At 47.6% G+C, this 27307-nt stretch overlaps 1 protein-coding gene across 1 annotated transcript; it reads right to left on the reverse strand.

Annotated features, from left to right (window-relative positions):
• Window positions 1-882: 882 nt before the first annotated feature.
• ATOH8 (atonal bHLH transcription factor 8) lies at window positions 883-26519 on the reverse strand. Its single transcript, XM_048494125.1, has 4 exons — window positions 26406-26519; window positions 24053-25108; window positions 19997-20188; window positions 883-1896 (listed from the first exon to the last, which is right to left on the reverse strand). The coding sequence occupies exons 1-4, from the start codon at window positions 26517-26519 to the stop codon at window positions 1891-1893; spliced, it is 1368 nt and encodes a 455-aa protein (XP_048350082.1). The 3' UTR covers window positions 883-1890.
• Window positions 26520-27307: the final 788 nt, after the last annotated feature.

Consider the following 27307-nt stretch of genomic DNA (forward strand, 5'->3'; position numbering starts at 1 on the left):
CTGTACATCATCAGCTTGCATCCCAATACAAAGCGAGGGGAGTAGCCCTTCCTGGGTGCGAGAGAAGAAGAGTCTGGACCACGCTGCCAGTTCAGATGGAGGTGGGTTTGCTGACCCAAGACACAGGGGAAGAACGAACAGAACAGAAACACGGGGCGGAGAGGCAAAGCCTGGCTGCAGGCCCAAGGGCACTTTCTTGGGAGCAAGACCCACCGAATAAAATGGCCCTGGCCTCTTCATATCGCTCCGATAGGTATGACTTCTAATCCATTATGTGTATTTAAATCAAGCATGAAAATATCTAATTTGTACTGAAATAATAAAGACCCAAATTTAAAAACACTGTATAGCCATTGCTATTTTCCACTTGAGTGTGCAATGATAATATAACCTTTAGAAGAAAGATTTATTGTACTGTAACACAATTTATCGTTGAAGGCTTTCACGGCTGGATTCAACTGGTTCTGGTGGGTTTTTTGGGTTGTGTGGCCGTGGTCTGGTGGATTTTGTTCCTAACGTTTCGCCTGCATCTGTGGCTGGCATCTTCAGAGGTGTATCACAGAGAAGTCTGTTTCAGTGTGACACAGTGTGAAACAGACTTTTCTCTGTGATACACCTCTGAAGATGCCAGCCACAGTTGAAGGCGAAACGTTAGGAACAAAATCCACCAGACCACGTCCACACAGCCCGGAAAACCCACCAGAACCAGTTGTAACACAATTGTTTACAAGTGGATTTTGCTATTCTGCACAGTAAAATCCAGCTGCAAAGTGCATTGAAAGTGGATTGAAAGTGCATTATTCTGCATGTGCGGAAGGGGCCTCAGTTATATTCACCATTACGACACCAGACATACATTTTTCATAGTCTGCTTACTCCAAGTGAGTTTCTCCATACTTTTTTACTTCAATTTGAAGTGAAAATACAATATAGAATCCAAATGCCTTTGCATTACATAGGTTAATATTTCTAAATTCCAAAATGTGACTTCACAAACAATTCTGGAATAAGTTCTACTACTTTATGTCCTGCCTATTTGTTATATATATTTTACATATACACACTATTTAATTACTTGGGTTAAATGGCACTTAAAATATTCTGAAAGAGGTTTTTTTCCCATTGATTTTCTCACCATTTCGCATGTGAAAAAGTGAGCTTACTGAAGGCTATGGAGTCAACATTGGTACATCGTAGTTGCTTCTTCTGCATATATGGATTCCAGTGCTTCAGGTATATCTGCTCCATGGAGGTGAGCTCAATAGAAAACACAGAAGGATTCGTTTTGTGACTGATGGATGTCCCAGTCAAAATGTGAATCTCCTACATACATGCCATCTCATTTTAGAGATGTGTATCTGAGTACAAGTGTAATTGATCCATCCTGCATTACTTTCAATGGGGTGCACATTCCCATTCCTATCCAAAGAGTGAATTCAAGTGTGCATCCCATGAAAAACAACAGGCGACTTGTGCATTAAGATGTAGATTGAGATGCTAATCTAATTTATGATGTACATCCCGAAAAATGTGGGAACCTGTTTCCAACAGTAGATCACTTCCTCTGGATTATGGGAAGAGTAGAGAAACTCCATCAGATCTTTGGCATCCATAATGACATTTCAGCCCACTATGAGCTGCAATAATATTTCCTATGGAAGCAAAGGGGAAAGTGCTCAGTACACTGCACAAACTAAAGTGTAGTTGGCTTAAAAAGAAAATGATTTAAGACGACAGCATCAGCATCCTCTTGGGGAGGTTTCCCACATTTGGTTTCCATTGTTAGCCTCCATCTTGAAAAAAAGATGTCTTCCAAGAGCAGCTTCTTGTTTTCAACTGGACGATGGGTAGTTTGGCAACATAGGGATCAATAGTCAGCCTTTGAAATGATCACTCCTGGAAATAAACAATATTAGGATAACGTTAGGAGTCAATATAAATCCAGAGATTTCCTAAACAATGAGTCTACTTTATTTTATTGATGTAAAACATTTATTATCTGCCTTTCGACCTTACAGGAATTCAAGGCAGCTTATATCATGAACAGCAATAAAATACAACCCTCCCTCCCCATAACACTTCTAATCTAAAATCAGTAATTTGGGTAAATCAGTGAGAAGAGCATTGCCGTGTCTCTCAGATACCAGGGATCCAGAATCCTATCAGTTTCATCTGTCATGGCCAAATTGCCATGCTGGTAGGGGGGGCTGGGATGGGAATTGTGTAGTTCCCAAACATCTGGAGAGCCGCGAGGTTCCTGCACCCCCCCAAAGCTAGTAGGGATTAAAAAATAGTTTCACTGACCTGCAACTGTTGTTCCTCAAGGTCAGAGGTGGTCAGGTTCAAACATATGGCCCCAGATAGCCTCATGAAATTCATAACTCCCATCAGCCCTGCCACTTGGCCATGCTGGCAGGGGCTGATGGGAATTGTAGTCCATGAACATCTGGAGGGCCATAGTTTGAAGACCCCTGCTCAAGGTCTTCTATGTAGGCACAAATAGGCACTGCATCTGATGCAGGTCAGCACATGGCAAGAGCTTCAGGACTCAAGAGGTCACTCCAACCCCCACTGGAATCACTGTGAATGTTCCTTCCCTAATGCTGGTCACATGCTTGACAGCAGAAGGCCCTCTTCCCCAGTTCCACCTCAGCTGATACGAGCTACCTCCGGGAAGAGAACTCACAGCAGGGCAGGAGGGCAGAGTGTGTGCCTGCAGAGAAGACCTTGATGAACAGCAGTTACAGGTAAGTGAAACACTGTTTTCATCTTTAGTTTTTTGCGCATTCCCATATTGGGATTCTATCAAGCCACACACTAAGGTGGTGGGGAAAGTTCTCCACAGTTCTTCAGCAGAACATTGAGTGCAGCGTGGCCTTTCCAACCACTGCCTCCCTTCTTGCTGACAAATGATTCAGGTGATGCTCGTGCAACTCCTCAGTGCACCTCTAATATGGACATTCCTCTCAAAAAAGCTGCAGACGGTCCCTGTGCTCTTATCAAATGTGCTTGCACCACTGAAGGACATGGAATACTTTGCCACTTTATGATGCAATTTTATTGTCAGCACAACCAACAAGACAGTGCTTGAGAAAAGGCCCCCTTCCCTTTAGAGGGGTCTGAATATATAACAAATACTGCAGTACCCTCCCTAAAGTCTCTGGTTCTATGCAAATAAAACAGTAACACTCTCCTAACATTTGAGCTATGCAGTTTTCTTTCTGCTTCCAAAACTGGAGCAGGGAAAAACACAGGTAAAATTATCTCTTGTGACAAAATGAAACTTCGATACAACTAACTAGGGCCCACACCACTCTCTTACTGAATATTTTGAAAAAAAGGAGGTTCCATACACAGCACTGCCAACTTACTGACTGCCACAAAAAACATACTTTCATAGATAAATAGGGTAATGATGCTGTAGCCAACAACTCAAAAGATTTGGATATTAGGATCATTGAGGTACTAACACCAATGTGAGAGGATATACGTTATTCATCCCCTTGGAAAAAATCTTTTTGTTAAAGTATGGGAGAACGGTCCATTGGTTCACTTGGCCCTAAATCGCCTCCAGGAGAACAAAGATTTCCCCTGCATACATTTAATTTACTTTATTTCAGATTTACACCCTGTCTCACCCTGGCAAGCCTGGCTCAGGACGGCGAACAAAAGTGTCATAACATAAATATACATACAACCTGTAGAACCAGCCAACAAGCAGTACATCTCAGTTTAAAACCTCTATAATTTGAACATCTTGATGATATAAAATCTTTGAACTTTCCACCAATATAAATATCAGAAGGGACCTCCACCTCCTCTCAGTTTGCACACAAAAACCCAACCACCCCTCACCTCCTAATTCCTAAAAGACATCAAGGGGGAAGGCAAGAAAAAAGGAGGGGAAAAGGAAGGGAGAAAGGGGGGCGGGGAGAAGGGAAGGGAAGGGGGGAGGCTGGATAAAATGTCGACAGCCCTAGCCATAGGCTTGGCAGAGCGCTTCTGTTTTCAAGGCCCTGTGGAACCTGACCATTTTCCACAGGGCCCTAACCACAGATGGCCAAAAAAAGCCCTGGCTCTATTAGAGGACAGCTGAATATCCTTTGGGCCAGGGATTTCCAGGAGATTATTATTAGAGCAAACAAAGGACCCTCCGGGGGTGATACTGGGAGATGCAGTCCCAAAGATACAAGGCCTCCAGACTGCTCAGGGCTTTAAAGGTCAACACCAACTAGGAGGTTAAGCAATGGGACATCTTAATGCTGTCCCGGGCGCTGCCATTGCAGTCACGTGGAGGGCGGGGTGTGTTGGGGGTGGGCGGGGAGGGTGCACGCAGGCAGTTCATGCCCCGTGTGTGGCTAGCTCATGGTAGGACAAATAGGGGCCAGCTGCTTTGCCTGCCAACGGTGGTAAAATGCCAGTCTGGCTATGTGATCTGGGCCTCCACAGTAGGTGAGGCATCCAGGGTCACACCCAGGCTCGGGACTGTCAATGAAGGTGCCAGTGTCACCCGGTCCAATTTTGGCCGCCAGTCCTCACCCACGGGCCCTCCCTAACCCAGCAACAGGGCCTCTTGTCTTTGAAGGGTTTAATTTCAGCCTGCTCTGATGCAACCATTTTGCAAAGGCCTCCAAACACCCAACCAAATGTTCTGGGACAGTTCCTTGTCAGCTTCTCATCAGCAGACAGAACTGGGTGTCATCAGCAGACTGGTGACAATCCAGCCCAAACCTCCAGACCAGATGTGTGAGGAATGGTATACAGATGTTAAATAATTTCGGAGAAAGGCAGAAATAGCTGCCAATTGAACATGAACTGATGAAACCACCAAGCCCTCCTTCTTCAAAAAGAATAGTCAAATACGTGTGGCAAGGTAACATCTTTTTGAAAAATTTCCCCCATCTCCAACTGCGCGCACACACACTACACACACCCCTACCTCGTGACTGTTTCCTAGCACCAAAATTTGTACTAAAACGCACACTCTGCTTAAGCAATTTGCCCTTGTATTGCCCTTGCATCCTTAAGCCAATAAACAGACTCTGAAGTATTGATCAGTAGCATTTATTGAAGAGGTATCAAAGCACTACACTTGGCAAAGCCAGTTCGGCAGATAGCAAGAGAAAGCCTCCTGGCTTCCTGCCCTATGAGATAACAGATGCAATACAGTTCTCATGGGATACCAGGGGAAGACTAGTTGTCTACAAAGCATGTGAAGCCATAAAGTAGAGATCAAAGAAAGAATGCACAGATTGCAGTGGATACATATAGCAGGCTGGTTCCCTGTATCTTTCTAGCAGAATCAGTTAGTTATTTTAAGCAGTTACATTGCCTTGGGAGTATATCTCAATCACACAGATAGCATCCCCCTGACACCCAGTTATATGAATGGCCTGACGTTGCACTCCATTTTCCAGAGTTCAATTCCAGATCGTGGTTGCTTCTAGAAACAAAAACAGGGACCCCGAGCCACCCTGATCATTGAGGTGGAACATAGCTGCAGGTAGTCAATCTGAATCAACACAATCTTGCCATGCAGGATGTCTGTGAAAGACAGATTATGCAAGCACTTTGGACAAGTCTGTTCCCTGTGGAACAGCTGCCAGGGATGCTGATATGGTATGTTGCCTGCTTTTCTGTGGCACAGAGGATAGCTCACTTCCAACAATCAATTTGGTTGTCTGTTTTATTTTCATTATCTGAGATAGCATTTAATCTGTCTTCTCAGGGAACAACATGGGCCCTTTAAAAGGTATGTCTTCCACCCTGTCTCCTCTCCAAAGGAACAGCAGTAGACCTTAACCAAGAATGGCTTCGCCCTGCAGTCTCTGCAGCATTCCTGCTAGCATTTATCTGTTGCTCTGATAATTTCACACTGCATGCTGAAGGTGAGCCGTAGATCTGTCCTCCTCTGGCAGGACATCTAAATGAGGCCTCATCTTCTCCCATAAAAACAACTGATAACCAGCGATTTTACACATATAATTTGCTATCCTCAAATTAAGGGAAGAAGATATGTAGACCTTTTTCACTTTCTCCCTTTTTTTATCAACCAAAGCAGTTGGCTACCTCAGAACTGAAACTCTTCAGTCCCTGAAGAAGACGGAGGAGGATGTGGGCCTAAGAGAGAACAATTATCCTGCTTCACACTATAATTAAAGTGCTCCAAATCCTCTGACACTGTTGGAGCAGATGACAGCTTTCTCCACATCTCATGAAGCATCTCCAACAAACATCAGAAATGTAAGAGCTCCAGGTGAATCTGCACACATATGACACAAAATCTTATTCTTCGGGCTTTTTTCAATTCTCTAATTTTTATTTCGTTTTATTTATGACCCTACCAACCCATGGCAAAAGGGACTGAGCATGAAATAAAATTTGTATCTATATAATTATCCTTTGGCTTATGCAAAGTTGTGGAAACAGCTTCAAAATACATAACATCTGCTCAGTAGACAACTCGAGATTCTTCAAAGGAAACATGTCCACCACTTTTTCCATCCACAGAGGGATCCGGTATCAGAACCGATCACTCTCCCCCTCCTAATCTGCATCAGATTCAAACATCGAATCTACAGAGGTTATTGCACAAACCAACAAAACAAACGAGCCGGGATGCCTCTTTCCTTCGCAGTCTGACTGGATGCAACAACAGAACCAAAACTCTCGAAAACTCTATCCCAGTCCTACTGAACAGAAAGACACATCCTCAGATATTGTATAATAACTCACAAGCTGTGACCTTCTGTGTCATGAGGTAGGCAACTATGGCCCTCTCCAGGTTCATGGATTACACTTCCATCAGGCCCCTGCCAGCATGGCCAATTGGCTATTCTGGCAGGGGCTGATGGGAATTGTAGTCCACGACCATACCTCAAATCCAGATGTGCTCTTGAATCCGATTCCATTTCCCCATCAGACAAAGGAACCACTGTCAATAAAGACCTGACAGAATTCTGAACTATCTGCAACTTTTGAACACTCGTCAAGGGTAACACCAAGTGAAGCACATTGCAATAGTCCTCCTTAGATGTAACTAAGGTCAGACCAGACCTTATAATCGAAAACAGCACTTCCCTGGTGATCACTGTGGCTCGTGTATCAGATCCACGTCAAAATCCCGCTGTGCATCTGCATTGATCTCGCCACACCTGGATGCTTTTGTGAGCCGTTCTGAAGGCCTCACTTTAAAAAAAAAAAAAAAAAAAAAAATGTGATCAGAATGGAGCAGGTGCAGAGGACAGCAATGAGGATGATCAGAGGTCTGTGAGGAAAGGTTGAGGGACATGGGACTGGTTAGCCTGAAAAAGAGGATGTTGAGGGAGAACATTATTGCTCCCTTGAAGTATCTGAACTTCGAGGAGGGCAGGGAGCTGTTCCTGAGGGCTGCAGAGGATAGGACTCACAATAATGGGTATGAATTATAGGTGGAAAGGTATCGGATGGACATTACCGTGTTTTCCCCGAATATAAGACAGTGTCTTATATTAATTTTTGCTCCCAAAGATGCGCTATGTCTTATTTTCAGGAGATGTCTTATTTTTCTGTAGCGATTTCTTGTTCTAATTGGCCGGGTACATGCTTCCAAACAAAAAACTTTGCTATGTATCTTACTTTGGGATGTGCCTTATATTCTCGCATGACTCCAGCAAAACCTCTACTATGTCTTCTATTTTAGGGGATGTATCTTATATTAGGGGAACACAGGGTAGGAGTCTTCTTTTTTTACAGTAGGAGGAGCTTGTTCACAGCCAAGTGAAATCAGCTGTCCTGGGGAGGTGGTGAGCTTCCCCTCTTTGGCAGAGTTTAAGAGCGGTTGGATGAGCACTTGTCAGGGATGCCTTAGGATAATCCTGCATTGAGCTGGGGGTTGGACTACATGGCCTCTATGGTCACTTCCAGCTCCAGTAATTCTATGAAGCTTTATGAAACCATTTCAGCATTTAAAGAGAACTGCTGGTGATTTTAATGGCACAGTGAATCCAAAATTAGATTGTACATCTGGTCTCAATTCCAAATAAATGCAGTTGCTTAAAGGAAAAGCTGACCTTCATTTAAACGACCACTGAAAGTGCGTCTTTGAACTCTCCTCAGCAACTCAATGGGACAGAGCGCTGTTTGTGCAACAACTTCTTGCCAATTTTATCAAAAACAAAATCTCAAAGCACCCCCCCCCCCAACACCACTACAGAGAATCAATATATTTTTTTCTCTCAGACTATAACGAACAGACTGAGTCCAGACAAAATAACTATAAACAGTTCTTCAATCACTGGCTAAGATAGGTTCGAAACCAAGACAGGATAACTCTGAAGCTTCAGAGTTGCAGTAAAAGTATTAAAGCAGAGTTACATCCCACTCTTCCTCAGATATGATAAACAAAGCATATTCTCACAGACAGAATTCAATAGAAGATAGCACACAGCCTTGAATAATAAGCCCCAGCCAGAAATCCAGGCAGCCGGCCAACAGTAGTTTTAGGCGTGCAAAGGAGTGGGAACCAAGGTCATAACACACAGCACACAGTTATACAGCAAGCACTTGACACAGACCCCACAAGGAGGTGAAGATCCCCATTGGGCCGGGTCCAAGGCAAGGAGTCCTCCCTTCAGACTGCTTCTCGGCACCTGACAACCTGAAGTATCCGGCTGCCAAACCCAGAGGTCACGTTCAGCTATTGTGAGGATACCCAAGAATGGACTGGTCCCCAATAAATCTGCCTACCTCCCTTTCACATCTAAGGAAGTGGACACTGCTCCGTCTCATGGTGACGACATCCACAATCCCCTTGTCATGAATCTACCACCAATCAGATTCATAAGACGACCACAAGTTTGAGTATTATGGGACAGGGAAAAAACTTTTCCCCTATTTTTTTACCCATAGTGTGCATAGCATGTTATCAGACACACGCCCACATACTTTCTCACCCTAAAAAAAAAGGCCTTAGACATCTAAGAAGTCTTGCTTTTACAGGAGAGTGTACTCCAAGCCTATGAAGCTTTTTAGAAGTTGGCTTTTAACAGGTTTTTTTCAATATCCTTATTTTATTTATATTTATTTATTTATTTATTTTATTTATTTATTTATTTATTTTATTTATTTATTTATTCTATTTATTGTTTCTCGATTTATAAAGCCGCCCCCATCCCTCTGGAGATCTACGGGTGCTCTAATATTACATAACATGACGACTGCATGAGAGATGTGTATAAAGGGCTTTAAAATACTGACAGTTTTATTTGCAGTCCCTTTCCTGGTGATTCCTAGTATGGCATGCACCCGGTTTAATGCTCCCCCCCCCCCCCCCCAATGGAGCTGACGTTTTCAGTAAGCTATCTCCCATATTGCCAGAGTATTTTTCTTGATCTGGGCCTGCCCTGGGACTCCACGAGATCATCCCAAGTCCCGGTGACCAGTGCTTAGCAAACATTCCAGTAAATGTTTTAAAAGTTTCAGCATAATACCAAACTATCAGACTACCAAATTCATACCAAACTATCAGCTGCCGTGTTTCCCCGAAAATAAGACAGGGTCTTGTATTAAATTTTGCTCCAAAAGATGCGTTAGGGCTTATTTTCAGGGGATGTCTTATTTTTCCCCCCCATGATTTTGCGCCCCCAGACGTGATCAGATCAGCTGCGCCAGGGAATCTGTAACTAGGGCTTTTTTTTGGAGTAGGGCTTATATTTCAAGCATCCTCCAAAAATCCCGAAAAATCATGCTAGGGCTTATTTTCAGGGTAGGTCTTATTTTCGGGGAAACAGTGTACCTTCCTAATCAGTAAAGAAACAGCCATCTCCAGCCACAATCAGCAGCGCCACCAAAAGTAACAGGTAGAGACCCCTGGAGTGTATGAAGTACATGGGGTACTACACCCAATTTCAAGTATAGTCAACTGCTACACCAGAACAGCCTCCACTGTATATAAACACTTTAGGAACAGTCAACATATTGTTTAACACTTTCTTCCTCCTGCACTTCACCTCTGTCTAGATCCAAACCCCTCCCTCTCAGTTCTGCTGTCCCATGGCTACTCCCTTGACCGTTCTTCAGACTTCAGCTTTCCAGCCATAAGTCCTGGCATTCTTTTTTTTCTTGCCCATCCAACCTTTGCCTTCTTCCTTCCCAAAGAGAGAGGTCTCATCCCTCCATTTTTTTGTCTTGCCAAACCAGTTTTTCAAACCCAATATTCCCCTTTATTCTCTTACCTCCTGGTTATGTTCAATTCACTTTCCCTCATCTTCTTCCTGCCCCCCCCCCCCCAGCAACGTCTCTCTTTTTGGGGAGAGTGTAAACACATCTATGGGTGGATTCTACATCTGGACGAGCCAAGGGTGATACTGTTGTGGTGCAAGCAGGGTAGTTTTACAGTATTATGTTTGAATTGCAGATTCCCGCTCCAACACGAAAAGGCGGAAACTGGTGATTGCTGGGAATTGGAGTCCTGACATCTAGTGTGTTCACTCCAAAAAGACTGTACCAGGTTTGGGGAAAAAACAGAAAAAGTCTGGAAAGCAGATGAATGAGCACCCCCAACCTTTGTGATCCTGCGGGCATCTTTGGAGACCCCTGGATTAGAAGAGGACGTCATGTGGATGCTCTGGCTCCCCCTTCCTACCCTGCACACACACACTGCAGTTTACTTTTGTGGGTGAACACATCCCTACAGGTCAGGGCAGTCTCTAAGAACCTCAGGACCTTATGTGTCTGTCTGGGCAGGAATCACTCATCAGAAAACAAACTTAGGCATTTCAAAATTAGCTGCCAGCTTCAGGATGATCACGCCAAATTCGAAAGGAGTCAGAACCTCCTGGCTCAGATGATCCATCCATCTGCTATATCATCTATCTGCTATTTGCAATGGAAGTCATGGCTGACTTGCCAAAAGCCAGGAAGCTGGAGGCAGCAAAGACAGGGAAGGGTGAAGAACGTCGCCTCCTTTGCAAAAGGGAGCTGAGCCTCAGACCCAACTTCCTTCCCTCTGTTTCCTTCCTCAATCAAAGGAAGGGAACTCTTCCAGGCATCTGTTTCTCCACACTCGTTTTGAAATTAATAGTCTTTCTCCAAGCTGAAGAGAAGCCGCGGCCGCAACAACAGATAGGAAGAAGTCGGGCTGTTTGAATGGTTCATAAAGGAAGTACACAAGAAGGACCTCATGCACACATGGGTTTTTGGGGTTTTTTTTTTAACAACTGAACTACCATTATGACAACTGCTGGCCAAACAACTTGCAATATTAGCAGAGGAACACCAAAGTTACAATTTTACAAGAGAGTCGATTCATGCATGGGATGCATTAGAAGCTTTAGACCAGTGGTGGCGAACCTTTGGCACTCCAGATTTTATGGACTACAATTCCCATCAGCCCTTGCCAGCATGGCCAATTGGTCATGCTGGCAGGGGCTGATGCGAATTGTAGTCCATACCATCTGGAGTGCCAAAGGTTCGCCACCACGGCTTTAGACTAATAGGAGGGGGTGATGGGGGCTTCTGACAAATACTTCCTGTTAATCTGAAAACAATTCAAGCAGAAAGCAATTCAAGCATTACGGCATTATGCTTTTGGAGAGTCCATCTGGAGAAAAAAACTAATAAAAATACAAATAAAACCAATTAAAACACAAATGTTGCCTGTTGTTTCATTTAGGTATTCTAACTGGTTCCTTTTAAGGAATAATTGTGTGGTGTCAAACAAAATGTATTGAAAATGTTTATCATTCCATGAGAAAGGGAGAGCAAAAACACCACTTTCAACATTAGTCTGTGCGGCACACAAGGGAAGAGCCCAAATCAAATGGCATTAAAAGTGAGCAGGGGCTGGCCTACAGTATCATTTGACCAATGGCGGCATCCCACGTTAATGGGTGCCAGAGGGTGGCACTCAAAGCCTCCTCTCTTGTGGGCACGCGCACACACAGAGTTCGCTCATGCTAAGGGCAATCACTCCCCTACACACACACTCCAGCTGGCCTGGGCCACTGAGCACTCCACGCGGAGCACCGTGGCAGGCAGGAGGACTCCGGCCGGGCCTGGTGCCTGTGCTCTGAGTGGCTGCTGCCCGAGAAATGGGGGGGGGGGAGGCGCAGAGGAGGCAGAGATTCTGGAGAGGCACAGAGCAGGACTTGCTGGAGGCTAGACCAGGCTGGCTCTTGCTCGAGCGGGTGGGGTGGAGGAAGAGGGAGCCAACCGTTTTTTTCTAAACTAAAATCTCAGCATTCAGGTTAAATTGCCGGGTTGGCACTTTGTGATAAATAAGTGGGGGTTGGGTTGCAATTTGGGCACTCGGTCTCAAAAAGGTTTGCCATCACTGCTATAGAATGAAGTATGCTAGATTATAACAACAGTACAGATAAATCTATGGTGTAAAAAGCAACACCTCCTGTATCAGACAGGTTCTCCAATATTCCACTCACTTTCAGGTCTGACTAGCAAACCGAGGAACTGGCTTTATTCTGAGTGCTTGACTCACTGCGGTGGGGAACCAATCCAAGCTCCCGGAAGTAAAAACCTCCCACCCAGATGCTTCTAGTACCGTGGTGGCAAACCTTTGGCACTCCAGATGTTATGGACTACAATTCCCATCAGCCCCTGCCAGCATGGCCAATTGGCTGATGGGAATTGTAGTCCATAACATCTGGAGTGCCAAAGGTTTGCCACCACTGCTCTAGTACCAAACAGGACAGTGTCACACCTATCATGAGGGCATTGAGACAAGGAGATTCCGCACACTTAAGAGACTGTGGATTTTTTCCTCCTGCACAGACCTTGAAGAAGATGGTTCTGTCACACAAGATGTTCAGGGGTTGTTGGGAACAGCTCCACATTAAATACATTCAAAGAAGAATTGAGGAGAAATGGAATATTGGCTGCTTCTAGTCCCTAAAAGCTTATATTCCCTACAGCAACTTTATTAAAATGAGGTAAATTGTTTTTTCTCTTGTTCACTTTATCAGAGTAAGTGAGCTCTGACTCATGAAAGCTCATACTTGACTAATGGTTGCTAGTTTTCAACTTGCCACTGGATTTTTATATAATGCTAATCTTATGCTTGGGACTGCTTTTATGAAACCGTTTGCACCTCTAGGGGAAAAAAAGATTCCAGAAATCAATGACTGCGAAGACTGACATAGGGAATACTTTATTCTCTTTGAATCTGGTCTCAGGAAATACACAAATCAACAATGAATAAAAATGATGATTTTATATTATAACCTATCCCATTTTTGTTTTGCTGCAAACACATAAATGCATATGTGTGCAGAATTAGGATCACATTAGGATTACTGTCTTAAATTGCAATTCTAAATGTTGGCTTTTATGACTTTTATGCATTCTATTTTATGTATTTATCTATACTGCAATTCTCCTTGAGCTCTATAAGGAGGAAAGATGGCTAATCGATGTTTCAAATAAATAAGAGAAGAATTAAAAACACAAATGTCCAGAAACCAGTTCCAGCAGAGAACTGTATTCGGCTGCAACTGCTCAGCTGTTATATGCACAAGCCGGCTTCCTCTCTCACAAAGAGACCTTTTGCCTTCCCTCTCCTGCCTCCCTCAACAGCTGCTCTGAATGATGAATCCCGAGCGCGGAGGAGGAGGCTCGGAAAGTGTTGTTTTGGAACAGATGGCCAGGAGAGGACTGGGGAATGTGCCAAATTCTGCAATGACTGAGTGCTCTGGGCTCCAGCTCGCGTGCCTTTCCTTGCCCTCTGCCCTCAGTGGCGCCAGCAGGACTTCCCAAATAGCGCACTGAACATCTGGAGTCTGTGACTGCCAGGAGAGCAAAGGAATCAGGGGGAGGAAAACCCTCCTTGCCGCCATCTCTTCCACAATGTTACTCCCTAACAGAACTAATCAAAACCAAAAAGGAGCACACACACAAATGCTAAAAGCCTTGCAAGCTAACCAGTTGCAGGTCAACAGCCTCACCACAACTGCTACTCACTGTTATGTTCAGAAAGCTAATGAGGCAAATTGTATTATCTTACAGCTCTTGGAGTCAGAATGGCTGGATGGTGGGTGGGGAGGCAAAACCAAGAACGCTCCAGTTCTCTCCGAGTCTTTATCTGGCAGATGCATTATTCTAACTCACAGAAGATAGTTTCTCATTGCTCAGCTTCAAAAAAAAGAAGCAAGGCCAAAGCAACTCTTACTGTGAGACTTCTGAACACGTACAAACCACACAGCAGCCAGGTTAAAACCTGCCTTGAATTGTAGCAGAAAGTTGGGAGTGATATTACTTAAATAATATTCTTTAATTGTAAAAGAATGTATGTACGTGTCTTTCCGTCTGTGACAGGCATAAAGCATTAGAAAATAAAACGAGCAGCTTCAGGACGATCATGGAACAGACCGTGCCAAATACGAAGGGAGTCGGTACTTCCTGGCCCAGATCCACCGGCAGGACATCCCTCTGCTCCTTGCAATGAAAGAAAGTCACACTTAACTCGCTCAAAGTCAGGAAGCTGCAGGCAGCATAGACAGGGAGGGGTGCAAAATATTATTCCATTAATACCATTTGTAGGCCACCCTTTTCCTTAAGGGTTAAGGGTGTCTTCCAACGTAAATAAAAAACAATAAAATTTGTTCATTCCAATAAAATCCAAGTCCACTAAATAGTTTGGATCAGATGGCATTAAAAGTCCAACAAATAACTAAAAACTCCTATATTCCATTCCACAGTGTAAGGAAAAGACAGAAAAAAAGGGAATGAGGCGGAATGGAAAGGAGGTCTGCATTGACGTCATGCAGTTGCTGCCTCAACCACATGCCTGGTGGAACAGTTCCATCTTACAGGCTGTGCAAAACTGTGTCTCATCCAACAGAGTGTTCCGCCAGGCTGGGGCCGGGGGCTGAGGGTAGCCAGAAAGCCTGCAGGCCAGGGACCACCAGCAAGAGCATAATGCTCTTGGGTGAAACACAGTGGGATATGCAATCTTGCAGATGCAATGGCTTCAGGTAAATACCAGAACCTTGAACCTGATTTGGTATTCCACTTGGAGCCAATGCAGCAGGCGGAGCTCAGACTGAACGTGAGCCTGCCCAGGGGTCCTTCTGAGGACCCACACTGCTGCATTCTGCAGAACAGTTGCAGCCCCAATGGCAGCCCTGCATAGAACGAGTTGCAGTAATCGAGCATTGAAGGGACTGTTGCACGCATCACTGTGACTAAGTCGGGTTGGGACAGGTAAGGGGCTGATGGGAATTGTAGTCCATAACATCTGGAGTGCCAAAGGTTCGCCACCACAGTGGTATGGGATGACTATATTTTCTCTCACAGCTCTGTGTTAGCAGCTTTAGGCTGCTGGGGAAAGGCCATGACTTGGTGAAACATCTGCTTAGTGAGAAGAAATCCCCTGGTTCAATCCCCAGCCTCTCCAGTTAAAAGGGTCAGGCAGGCCCTGGTTGGGTGTGGGAGTCCCTGCCAGTCTGAGCAGGCAATACTGAGCTTGATGGAACAATGCCCTGCTTCAGTCCAAGACAGCTTTCACAAAGCAAGATTTGTGAACAAACGACTGTACTGTAGGGGAAGTTGCTTCTCGGTTAGCTGAGGGCTTCTGACAAACACTGTTATTCTGCAAGGAGCTACTGCTGATTAGCTGAGCACCTGCATCAAATCAGCATCCAGTTGGGTCAGAATCCAGAAATGCTGCTTGCGGAAAGATATGTGGGTACACCTTGGCTGGTTTCTTTAAAAAGCCAGTTTAAGTACAAGTACTGTAAGTTTTTACACTCAGCGGTTCTAATGAATTCCTTTTAAAGAATTGTGTGTTGTCAACCAAAATGCATTGAAAAATATAGCCAAATGCCACTCTCAGCAGGAGTCCAGAACAGAGCACAGAGGGCACAGCCCCTCTAAAACAATACTGCAAATCCACTAAGCTATGGGGCTGGTGAGTGGAGTGGGCAGGGATTAGGCCCTAGTAGATAATAAAATAAGCCCTATCAAAAGCCTTTGCATGCTGTATTTTCTTCTGGGTACACATTCATGGGGTTGAGAGGTAACAGCGTTTAGTACTGCCAGTGTAAATGTTGAACCAGGAGTCAGGACAAGATGGAAAAGTAATCTGGCTCCCGCTGGGCAAATCCCCAAGCAATCACTGTGCTACGAACCCACAGGGGACGTGCCAGACTCCTGGCAGAGGGGATCCACCCCCGGTCTCCCTGCAGTGCTTCACGGGGTGGTGGAAGTGGTGGGGGCTGCTGATCACGCAGTTCTTGCTACTCCACACCCCAGCGCCTCATGGGGGCAAGCAGTGGGTTCAGGTCCTTTAAAAATGGAGTCTGAGGGAGCATTGCAAGATCTCACATATGAGCTGAAAAATGCGGTCTTGGGATGCTATACTTCAGCCACCATTTTTGAGGGCAAAAGGGAGGGGGATGCTTGCCCCCATGTAGGGGTGGTGCTATGCCCCCCCCCCAACACACAGCAGGATTTTTGTGCCAATCTGAGCCTGACCCAGGTTTGTATAAACACACACCTACTCTGCACCTGAAGGGAGGGAAAGTGGTGCGGCATAGCCTGATCTCATCAGATCTCAAAAGCTCAGCAGGGGAGGGGTTCTTGGAGGGGAGACCACCCAGAAAGGCAATGGCAAACCACCTCTGCCCCCATCCTGCTGGGGTTGCCATTTGTCTGCCAGTAGGCATCTACTCTGTACTTGACCCCGGGGCATTTAGCCTGGTTTGGGTGGATGCTGGACCACCTCAACAGCATCCACCCAAACATCCAATTTACCATGGAAACTGAAAAAGAAGGGAAACTGCCTTTTCTAGATGTCTTGGTCTTTCGCCGACCCAACCACCAATTGAGCCACACAGTATACCAAAAACCAACTCACACAGACTGGTATCTACATAAAAACTCCAATCACCATCCACAACAGAAAAGGGGCATAATCAAAACTTTGACAGATCGTGCAAAATGAATTTGTGAACCTCACCTCCTCCCTGATGAAATCAATCATCTAGACTGGGCTCTGCAGGCTAATGGCTACTCCACAAGAGAAATCAGAAGAGCTTTAAGACCAAGAGAAACCCAAAGGAGAAACAGCCCACCACAGGAAAAATATTTCTACCATACATCAAGGGAATCACTGATCAAATAGGGAAACTGATGAAGAAACATAACCTACAAACCATCTTCAAACCTACCAGGAAAATACAGCAGATGCTACACTCAGCAAAGGACAAGAGAGACCCCCTCACTTCTGCAGGAGTCTATCGCATACCCTGCAGATGTGGAAAGGTTTACATAGGAACCACAAAACGCAGCATTCAAACTCATATTAAGGAGCACGAAAGACACTGTCGGCTTAACCATCCTGAAAAATCTGCAGTTGCGGAACATGTCTTAAACAAAACTGGACATAACATTTTATTTGAAAACACTGACATTCTGGACAATTCAGAAGGTTACTTTGTCAGACTGCACAGGGAGGTCATTGAAATTCACAAACACCAAGACAACTTCAACAGGAAAGAATAGACTTTGAAAATTAGCAAAGCTTGGTTACCAGTACTTAAAAACACCAAAAGCAAATCCCAAGGGCATGCTAAGTTTATGAACAATGGACTCCACCCAAACACAGGATTTGCATTCACCAATACTACTGCTGCTGCTGGGCATGAAAATGTGAATCACTCCCTGGACTAAGCCCCACCCGCAATATAATACTATCAACCACATCTTTGCATAACAAGTTCCACCAAACACTTACTGATTGGTTCCCCACCCTGGGACATGGACAATATATACCCCAAACATTTCCTTCTCTCCGGACACACTGTGTAACAGACTTCCCTCTGTGATACACCTCTGAAGATGCCAGCCACAGATGCAGGTGAAATGTTAGGAACAAGATCCACCAGACCATGGCCACAGAGCCCGGAAAACCCACCAGAACCAACACCTTCTTGCTTCTTCCTATGATAGCATAGAATTGTTTATTGTTTTGTGGCACCAGCTTAGCCTTCAATATTGGCCATTATTCTTGTTGGGTGGTAGGATTACTCCAAGTTTCCTCAGGTTGCTCATTACCATATTAAATCTCCACCTAGGGGTGTGAAAAGAATATGCGACTGTGTTTTAGTACGATATGGGCTTAACCTGTATTGACATGTAAAGAGATGAATTGGAGTGATGTAAGCAGTGATATACTACTGATTGATGTATGAACTAAGTGCCTCAATTGTATATATACCACTTGGGTCAGAAGACCTACTATTTTGCTGCAGCTTAATAAATTCTTCTTATTCTTTTAGATCTCTCACCTTTATCCTCCCCACTTGCCCCAAACAACACACCTCTGACACAAGACTTGCCACTGCCCCACTGCCCTCCCCGCTTGCCTCAAACAACTCACCCCCACCCCAAATGACACCATTCTCAAGCTGGTGTCAGAAGCAGCACCAGCTGAAGCAACTGGTGAGTTGTGGCGGGGGGGGGGGGGGGAGATGCAGCGGGCTGGGGGCTGGTCAATGCACCTAGTCAGGAAAAGCAGCGCCCCTAATAACAGCCTTTCCCTCTCATGCCCTCTGCCCCCAATCTAGAGCCCATTTTATTCCCTCTTAAAATATGCTTTTACTGCCAGTCAGGAATAACATAGGATGCAACCCTACCCCCCAAACAAAAACCAACCCCACACAGGGAGACATCTTTTCTGTGAAATGATCATTCTTACACATTCGAAAACAAACTTTTGAGGATCTAAGAACTGTGCTTTTATTTTTAATCCACTGAAAAATGTGCCTTGACTATCAGAAGTGCTGGTTTAATGGTTTCTTCATCATTGCTATGAGTTATTAGAAGAAGGCAGGAGGGCCACCTTTCTTCCCTTCACCTGGAATCACGCTTGTCGAAAGCGGCTCGATAATGCCCTCCTAATGGGCTGGAATGGGGCAGCAGGTCCACGATCACCCAGCAAACTTCCCCAATGGAGTGCCGTTCCAAACCTGAGCCACCCAGATCCTAGTCTGACACTCTTGACAACTACACCCTGCCCCAAATGAAGTAATCAGCAAACAAAATTGTTCAAAACACAATTTCAACTGTTCCTAAAGTGCCTCGGAAATCCACAGTCAAGGAAGCAGACGAGGGAGGGGCAGGAGTCACAGTGATTCTACAGACAGAAGGCTGAGAAACCACTGCTCAATGCCACATTGGACAAACTTCCAGTTCAGATCCAACAGAGAAACGCCAGAAAGAACTAGATAAAGATGGCGAAGGAATCACCCACAGCTATAAAATAACACCTCTACACAGATACACCCTAGGTATCTTGCCCTGGCACTTTCTATTTGTTGCCCAATACACATCCCAGGTTGCCCCACTGACTCAGGAACCAGTACTATCACTGTAGTGTGTCTGACTGTACGGCCTCCATGCTCAGCTCTTGCGCCACCAGTACCCCCACTTACTTATGTGACACTACTGACTTCCCAAGGAAACTGCAGCCTTTTCACAGCCTTCCAGAAAACACTACTTTAGCCATCATGGACATTCAGTCTGTATAAAGCACTGTGTAACACCAAATTCCCCATCAGGAATAGAATCCCCGGCAACACCGGAACCAATGCTGCTACCAAGCACTGCCGCTGTGGTGTCACTCACAAATGTGTCAGATCAATGCCACAGCCTCATGGCGCCATAAAATGCAAGTGCTTTTGTGGCTGATATAGAACTTCTGCAGCTCCTACCCATGAATACTTATGGTTTATCAACAACGTCTTCATACCTGGGGAGCTACCGTAGTTCTTGATAGAGTCCGTCAGTTCTTAACTTCCACCCAGCATCATCCTGAATGTGGAGCAACGGATACATTTTTTGGATACTACTGCATAGCTCCTCAGAACCCCGGGCTTTACAACAGAAATGTACAGACTGCCACACATGAAAGCAATACCAAATGTCCACAGGATAAAGAGTTACAGGAGCTGCCCATTCAAATCTCAAAGGCTGTCGCTTTCCCCTTTCATCTGGAACATACCTTTCTTTTTTTAGACCTGCCTTCTGCCTGCAAGGTTCTGGTGCATTGCTCCACACATTCTGAGAAGCTCAGGTTACTGTGGTCAGCGCTGTAATCCAGGTCAGCCAGTCTAGCCAAGGAGAGGATGTAGTTACACGCTATCCTCAGGATGGCCAGCTTGGACAACTTCTGCCCATAAGAATAACAGGGAACCTAGAAAGGATAAGAATAACCAATTAGGCTCAGTCACCAAACAGCAAGTTCAATAGTTTGTTGGCTTCTGCCACAGGAAACACTCAGTGCCACATGAAGCCTTTCCAGGACTTATGGAACTTCATTTGCTGCTTACCTGGACCATATTTGCACCTGCTCTTGTGCAACTCCCAGTTACTTCACAGGGGCCTGTCCTGAGCAACCCACAAGGGGCTGGAGAGTCAAACAAGCTGTAATAGGAGTCCCACTGTCCTAAAGAAAGAGTACTTTGCACAAAAGATGGGGAGCACCATGGGTTGGGCCGATTTGTTTGGTCCTAACAAAAAGATTCTGTATGGATCAATATGGCTGTTTACAACTGTCTTCTACTTCAAGGATATCTAATTTCATCCAAGAAAGAGAGTTAATTTTCAACAGAACGAAAGCAAGCCTGGACAAAAACTGTACTCAATGCACGGGGAAACCACCTGAATTGGTTTCAACTGACTCTGTATGTTGTGCACTCCCTTCAATTTATCTCAGCTTTTATTAATAGAAAGACTTCCTTTTGTTCTCAGTCTTGCCAGAGATATTCCTAGCTCTTTGACTCCGATTTCAGAAAGAGAACTTGGTTGTCTTGCAGAATATATATACACATACAGATGATGTTTTTAAAAAACTCAAGGAGTTCAATAGCTGAAGACTATTAAATCTGAGCATATGAAAATCATATGTAGAAATGCATCCTCTTTCCTAGTTTTAACACTTATCCGTAATGTTAAAGAGTCAAGCAAATGCTGTTCAGGCTCTGTTCATGTCCGTTGGTACTTTCTTAATCATCCCGCAGGCCATCTCTCATGAGACCACGTTGCAGGGCATGAGTGCTCTCTAAGGTGTCTTTCTCCTGGACTGCTACTTGCCCCTGACCCCTCTCAGAGCACGCTTCAGCCTCGCCTGTTTCACAAGATGTCTGTTGCAGCAGGGGGGAGGGGAAGGCAATTATATGCTACTTCGGGACTCTTTCAAGGTAGTGAAAAAGCAAGGTATAAAACCCAACTCTTCTTCTCATGTAAATATATTATATGCCAACATGTCCCAAAGACAGAAGGAGAGACTATACATTTACAAAGTTTTCAAGTTTCATCACTTGGTGAAAAAAAATGGGCGTGGGGGGAATATGCAATTTCTTGTGGGAAATATCAACATTTCCCCAAAGAATTAAGCTCTATTTTGACATAGCCAAGTTGAGGACAAAAGTAATTTGTTTATCGATAGGGTCATTTATAAGCAGTCTCGTCATTTCAATCTGCACTCTTTTAACTGTTGGGAGAAGTCTTGGGGGGAGGGGGGGGGAGAGAGTAGATTCCTCTGAATTATAGGGACACCCAGCTGTGGGCGATCAAAATGGCTGCCACACACTCCTTCACCTACATGCCAGTCCACCTGGAAGCACTTTTGTAACTGTTTTAAAATCTAAATGTTTCTATATGATGTGGGTGCAGAATTTTGATGCATATGCTCCCAAGTTTCTTCCTCAGGCAACTGAGAAACTGTAATGAAAGAGAAGCCCAGTGACATCCAGAAGGCTAACAACATGTATTTCAGCGTCAGCTTTCATGACTTCTTCAGATGCTACAAAGAAGGAATCACTACAGCAAGTAGGATGTTTATGGGGAAAATTACAGGAGAGGAAAAGGGAAGTGGAGTGAATCCCATCATAGATTCTGCAGTGCATGCAACAGACTGAAAGGAAGCCATCACTGGAAAAATGCTCATGAGACGTCTCCCTCAATGGGGACACTACCTTACACATGTTAGGGCAGTGGTTCTCAGCCTGGGGGTCGGGACCACTTTGGGGGGTCGAACGACCCTTTCACAGGGGTCGTCTAAGACTCTCTGCATCAGTGTTCTCCATCTGTAAAATGGACAAATGTTAGGGTTGGGGGTCACCACAACATGAGGAACTGTATTAAAGGGTCGCGGCATTAGGAAGGTTGAGAACCACTGTGTTTGGGGTTCTTTCCCCCCTTTCCCTGTCTCAGGCAACTATAAGGAGCTGCCAGCTGGAACTCCTGCTATGCCTCCATAGACCTCCTGGGGAAAAAACTCCCCCACACGTTTGGTACCTTGACCACAGTGCCGCGTTTTAGACAGTGGGCCAAGGGGGTAGATTGTGAATGTCTTCCTGATTAAGACAGTTAGTCTTCTTGATTAAAGAGTGACTAGACTGATGGGTCTTGTCTGGGCAGATGCCTCCTTAGTTTGTCACTCAAGTAGCCCCCCCCCCCAAATATGAGAACAAAGGCATTCGACTTGCTGCTTCGTGTACGTCTGTGCATGCAGACAAGGTCCACTGCAGAGTCGGGTTGGATTTGGATTCTCACCTCAAGTGAAGAGCATTCTGAAACTGCTGTCAAAGCCCTGCGGTTGTCTTGACAAGTCCACACACTCCGGAGGGACCACCCTCCATGGGCACAAGGGCTCCATGCTACTTAGTGGTGGCTGTTCATTTGTTTATGTGCTTTTCATGCCTGCATTTGCCAGAAAAAGGGGCACGGTGTGTGCTGTAAACTGAAGCACTTTGGGAAAGGGTCAGTGCTTTCAGGGCAGAAAAACACCTCCAATTTTTGAAACAAAAAAATGGAAAACCCAGATGAAGAAACAGGCAGGTCTTTCCAGAGAACAGGGCCAGAGGACCTGATGGCAGCTCAGCAGGAATTAAAGGCTCAGGTCCAATCAGTTCATGCTGCCCCCTCAGGCGATTCCCAACAGGTCTGATGGTTAGCAGCAATTGCTCTCCTTTTCCGGTAGAAGTTCCAACTGAGTTACTCTGTACGGACTACACATACATATTGATCCTGTACATACAAGAATCGTGGCCAGAGTGGACATATTTTTATGATGATGATGTTATCCATTCAGTCGTTCTCGACCCTTGGTGACCCGATATGCAAGCTCTTTCTACATTTTTCAATTAAGTACTGCTTCCTTCATGCCTATATCAGCTTTTATGGTATCTAGCCATCGTATTCTTTGGCGTCCAGGTCTTCTCCTGCCACTGACAAGTCCGAGCATTGTGGGTTTTTCTAGTGAATTTGATCGCATCACATGACCAAAGTATGCAAGTCTGAGTCTGGTTATTTTCCCTTCTAGTGATGTGTCTGGTTTCATGCAGCTCAAGACTTCTGCTTTTCTCACCCTAGCTGTCCATGGTACGGGCTGTTTTTTATAGGCTGCTGCAAATCCTAACTCAGGGCTCACTCAGTACCTGGGTCAGCTCAGAGATGTTCTTCGTTCCCAACCACAAGCCTGCGGGGGGGGGGGGGGGGCGCTTCGGCTGGCGACGCTTCACACCGAGCCTGTTGAGAAGTGCCCCTGGAGTGCCTGCCTGTCTGGGCGGGCGGGCAGGCCGGCCGGCCGGCAGCAGAGCCCCCCCCCCCCCCTCGGAGAGGGCGGCGCGGCGCCAGGCAGGCCCTTGAGGCGGCGGGCGCGGGGCCCCGTCTGCTCCAGGCGGAGCAGGTCGGGAAGGGGGGGGGGGGGCTCCAGCACTAGAGCTGCCGTCCCAGTGCGGGGGCGCCCGCTGTCCTTCCAGGGAGCACCGCCTGGACCCCCACCCGCGACCCCTCTGCTCCGGGAGACCCCCGTGCCAGCCAGGAGAGGAGAGAAGGGCGCCATTTCCCGGAATGGCCAGGAAAGGGCCCCGGCGGGCGGGCGGGCGAGGGGGGGGGGAGGCGTCCGGGCGACGGGAGCGGCCTCCTTTCGGGGGCTTCGGGAGGAGAAAGACCACTGCAGCCGCCCCCGTCCCCCCCCCTCCCCGCCCAGAGACGACGACCCCGATCCTCCCCCGTGGGCGCTGCGTCTGGCCGGCCGGCGGGCGAACCCTACCTGCTTCCGGAGCGCCTCGAAGGCGGCGGAGATCGTGTGCACGCGGGTCCTCTCGCGGGCGTTGGCCAGGAGGCGCCGCGTCTGCTGCAGGGCTCTCCCCTCCGCGCCGCCGCCTCCGCCGGGCTCCACCAGGCGCTTCCGGGGCGACGGGCAGGCCTCGTGGCGGGGGGGCCCCGGCGGCGGGTAGACGCCCGCGAAGACCTGGCCCTCCTCCTCCTCCTCTTCTGCCGCCATCCCGGCCACCCCCGCCGCGCTCGCCGCCTTCCTGCCCTGGCCCTCTGTCGCGGGGGTCCCGGCCCGTGGCCCCCCGCCGCCGCCCACTACCACCACGTGCGCCCGCTCCTTAGGCTCGGCGCGGCGCAGGCGGCCGCAGGCGCGGAGGGATCGTCGGGGGGGCTCCTCTGGGCAGCTGTGCCGCGGCAGCTTCCCCACCACCCCTCCGCCGCCGCGCAGCTGGTGAAGGCAGAGACGCTGCCAACTCGCTGCCGCCGCCGCCGCCGCCTCCTCCGGCTGGCCCCGCAGCAGCAGCGACGGGCTCTTCATGCCGCCGGGTAGGGAAGGCAGCGGCCGCCGCGCGCGGTCATCTGAAGCCCCCGCCGCCCTGCCGGGAGCCGCGCCCGACCAGGCGCCGCCCGCGCCCCATCTGGCTCCCACAGACGGCAGCGACCGGACGAGCCCCGGGAGCAAGGCGGGGAGGGAGGGAGAGAGGCAGCGGGCAGGCCGGCTGGAACGCGCCCGGGAGGGAGCCGCGGGCCAGGCACAGGAAGCGCGGCCCCCGACAGCTGGCCTGCCAAGCCCCTCCTCCCCACGGCCCCCACGCCCGCCCGCCCGCGTGGTGCGGGGCGGGGGGCGGACCCCCAGGAGGCGCTCCTCTCTCCCGGCCGGCTGGGACGGGGAAGCCCGCAGAACACCCCGGCTTGGCGGCTTAGCACAGAGGCGGTGGGGGGGCTCTCCTTCGCCCCCCAGGAATGACGGGGAAGAGGAGTCACCCGGGGCTTCCCCGAGACCAACTGCATTGACAGGGCAGCAGCGGGTCTGGGCGCCCGGAGGGCATTCCTGCGGGTGGGGGGTGGGGGGGTAAAAGACGGGTTCCTCATGATGGATCCTCTACTTTTTACAGGCGAACTCCCCACCCCCCAAACCCCCAGCATCAAATCATGTGTGGCAATCAGGATTATGGTCCGGACTACAAAAGAGGTGGATCTGGCACTGCAGCAGCATAAAAACATGGAACTGAGGCACAGATCCTCAGGAATTCATGTCATTTTTCCACTGAAACAAAATAAAGCCACCCTGATGTTGCAGACCATGTCTTAGTCTGTCGGCACAAGCACAAAAACCACGCACCCAATGCTTTATGGCACCACAGCTGTGCAAAAACTTGGTCACAAGGCAGGGATCCTCATGAACATCGCACTGCATCTCCCTGAAATTCACCACCACATCCCAAGTCCCTAGTCTCAGGCCTCAGCACAATAATCACGGATCCAATGTGTTGTGACACCATAGTGGCACTAAAGCATCATTACAAAGCACAGGTCCCTGTAGATCCTCATGATTTTTGCACAAGGTCACCCCCAAATCACCATTAGATCACAAGTCGTATCTCTAGTCAGTACTTCCAGGTTTGTACTGACAATCTTTGACACAGCGAGGTCTGGATGAAGTGGAAACGAAGTGGGGAAATTGTTCCATCATGAACTAGCTCTTCGGCTATGACTGCCCTGGAAGCAAAAAACGCATGATCCTCTCAGTGTGTGCCGCAATCATACACACAAGTGTTGGCTACTGAACTCACAAGCTCCATAGTGTGTAGACCAGCCATTCTCAACCAGGGTTCCCTGGTACCCTGGGGTGCCGTGAGCATGTCCCAGGGGTACCGCAGCAACACTACCACCACCACCCCTCATTTTTGTGGTGTCTCCCACGGGTGCCAGCAAGGACATGGAGCTGGCCCATGGGGCAGGGCCTGCCACAAGGTCAGCAGCCCCCACCACCCCCAGTGCTACCCTTCACCCTGGGAGGGGAAGGTGGGGGGGTGTGGCAAGCAGGGGCAATGGGAGGGGAAGGTGGAAGGTGGCGGCAGGGGTACCGTGAGATGAAGAGTGAGGTCAAGGGTACCCTGACCTCAAAAAGGTTGGGAAACACTGGTGTAGACTGCAGTGGCATATCTATGGGGGAGAAGGGGGTCCTTTGACCCAGATGCCAGGCACCTGAGTCACATGGTGGGAGCACTTAATCCCCCTCTTCCCCCAACCCCCATTCCCCCCCCCCCATCATTGGTGCCCCTGCTGGATTTCACTGGTCAGGCCAGGTCAGGCAGAGGCAGTCATTTTGCCCTAAAGCACATCACGGAGAGGGAGGGGGAGACTGGCTCTGGCCCAGCAGCGCTCTCCACCTCCTTAAGTGAGAAGTCTGCTACCTGCCCCTCCCCCCACAAGTTGGCACCTGCCTTCTGGTTCCCCATGATCATGGTGGGCAAAATGGAACCAGCAACCAAGAGCAACTGGTGCACACCACATCCCTGCTGGATTGGAGTGGAACGGTTCTCCTGCCCTCCCTCAATTTGTCTTCTGTTCATCTCACCACCCCACTTTGCTGCTTGCTGTTGCTCTCCCACACACACACCACCACCACTTGCACAATTTCGGTGGTGCCCTGGCCACCTTCTACCGCTGGTACACCACTGGAAGACTGAGTGTGGCAAAGGAAACTTGTACAGATCAGTAGTCTATCCAAATGCTTCTCTGTGCTGAGAATATGGGGCTGCCAGTCAAAGAATCAATACCAGTCATTCTCAAATCCTTCTCCACATCTTTCAGAATGAAGGTTATTTAAGGCTGAGTGCTTTCAAGGTGTCTCACCACTGGCGTAATGCCCATTGGGCAAGGTGGGCAGCTGCCCAGGGCATCACCTTGTGGGGGGGATCAAAATGCTGGGTTCGTTTTTGGGTATTTTTAGTGGTTTTCCATTTTTGGCCTGCAGGGGCGCAGTTTTTAGGCTAGCGGCACCAAAATTTCAGCGTATCATCAGGAGACTGTCCATATGCTACCCCCCAAGTTTGGTGAGGTTTGGTTCAGGGGGTCCAAAGTTATGGACTCCCAAAGGGAATCACTTCCTATCCCCACTGTTTCCAATGGGGAGCTAATAGGAAATGGGGGCTACAGTTTGGGGGGTCATAACTTTTGGCCCCCTGAACCAAACTGCACCAAACAGGGGGGGTATCATTAGGAACAGTCTCCTGATGAACTCTAA

Source organism: Sphaerodactylus townsendi, linkage group LG04 (genome assembly GCF_021028975.2).
Source record: "Sphaerodactylus townsendi isolate TG3544 linkage group LG04, MPM_Stown_v2.3, whole genome shotgun sequence".
NCBI lineage: Eukaryota > Metazoa > Chordata > Lepidosauria > Squamata > Sphaerodactylidae > Sphaerodactylus > Sphaerodactylus townsendi.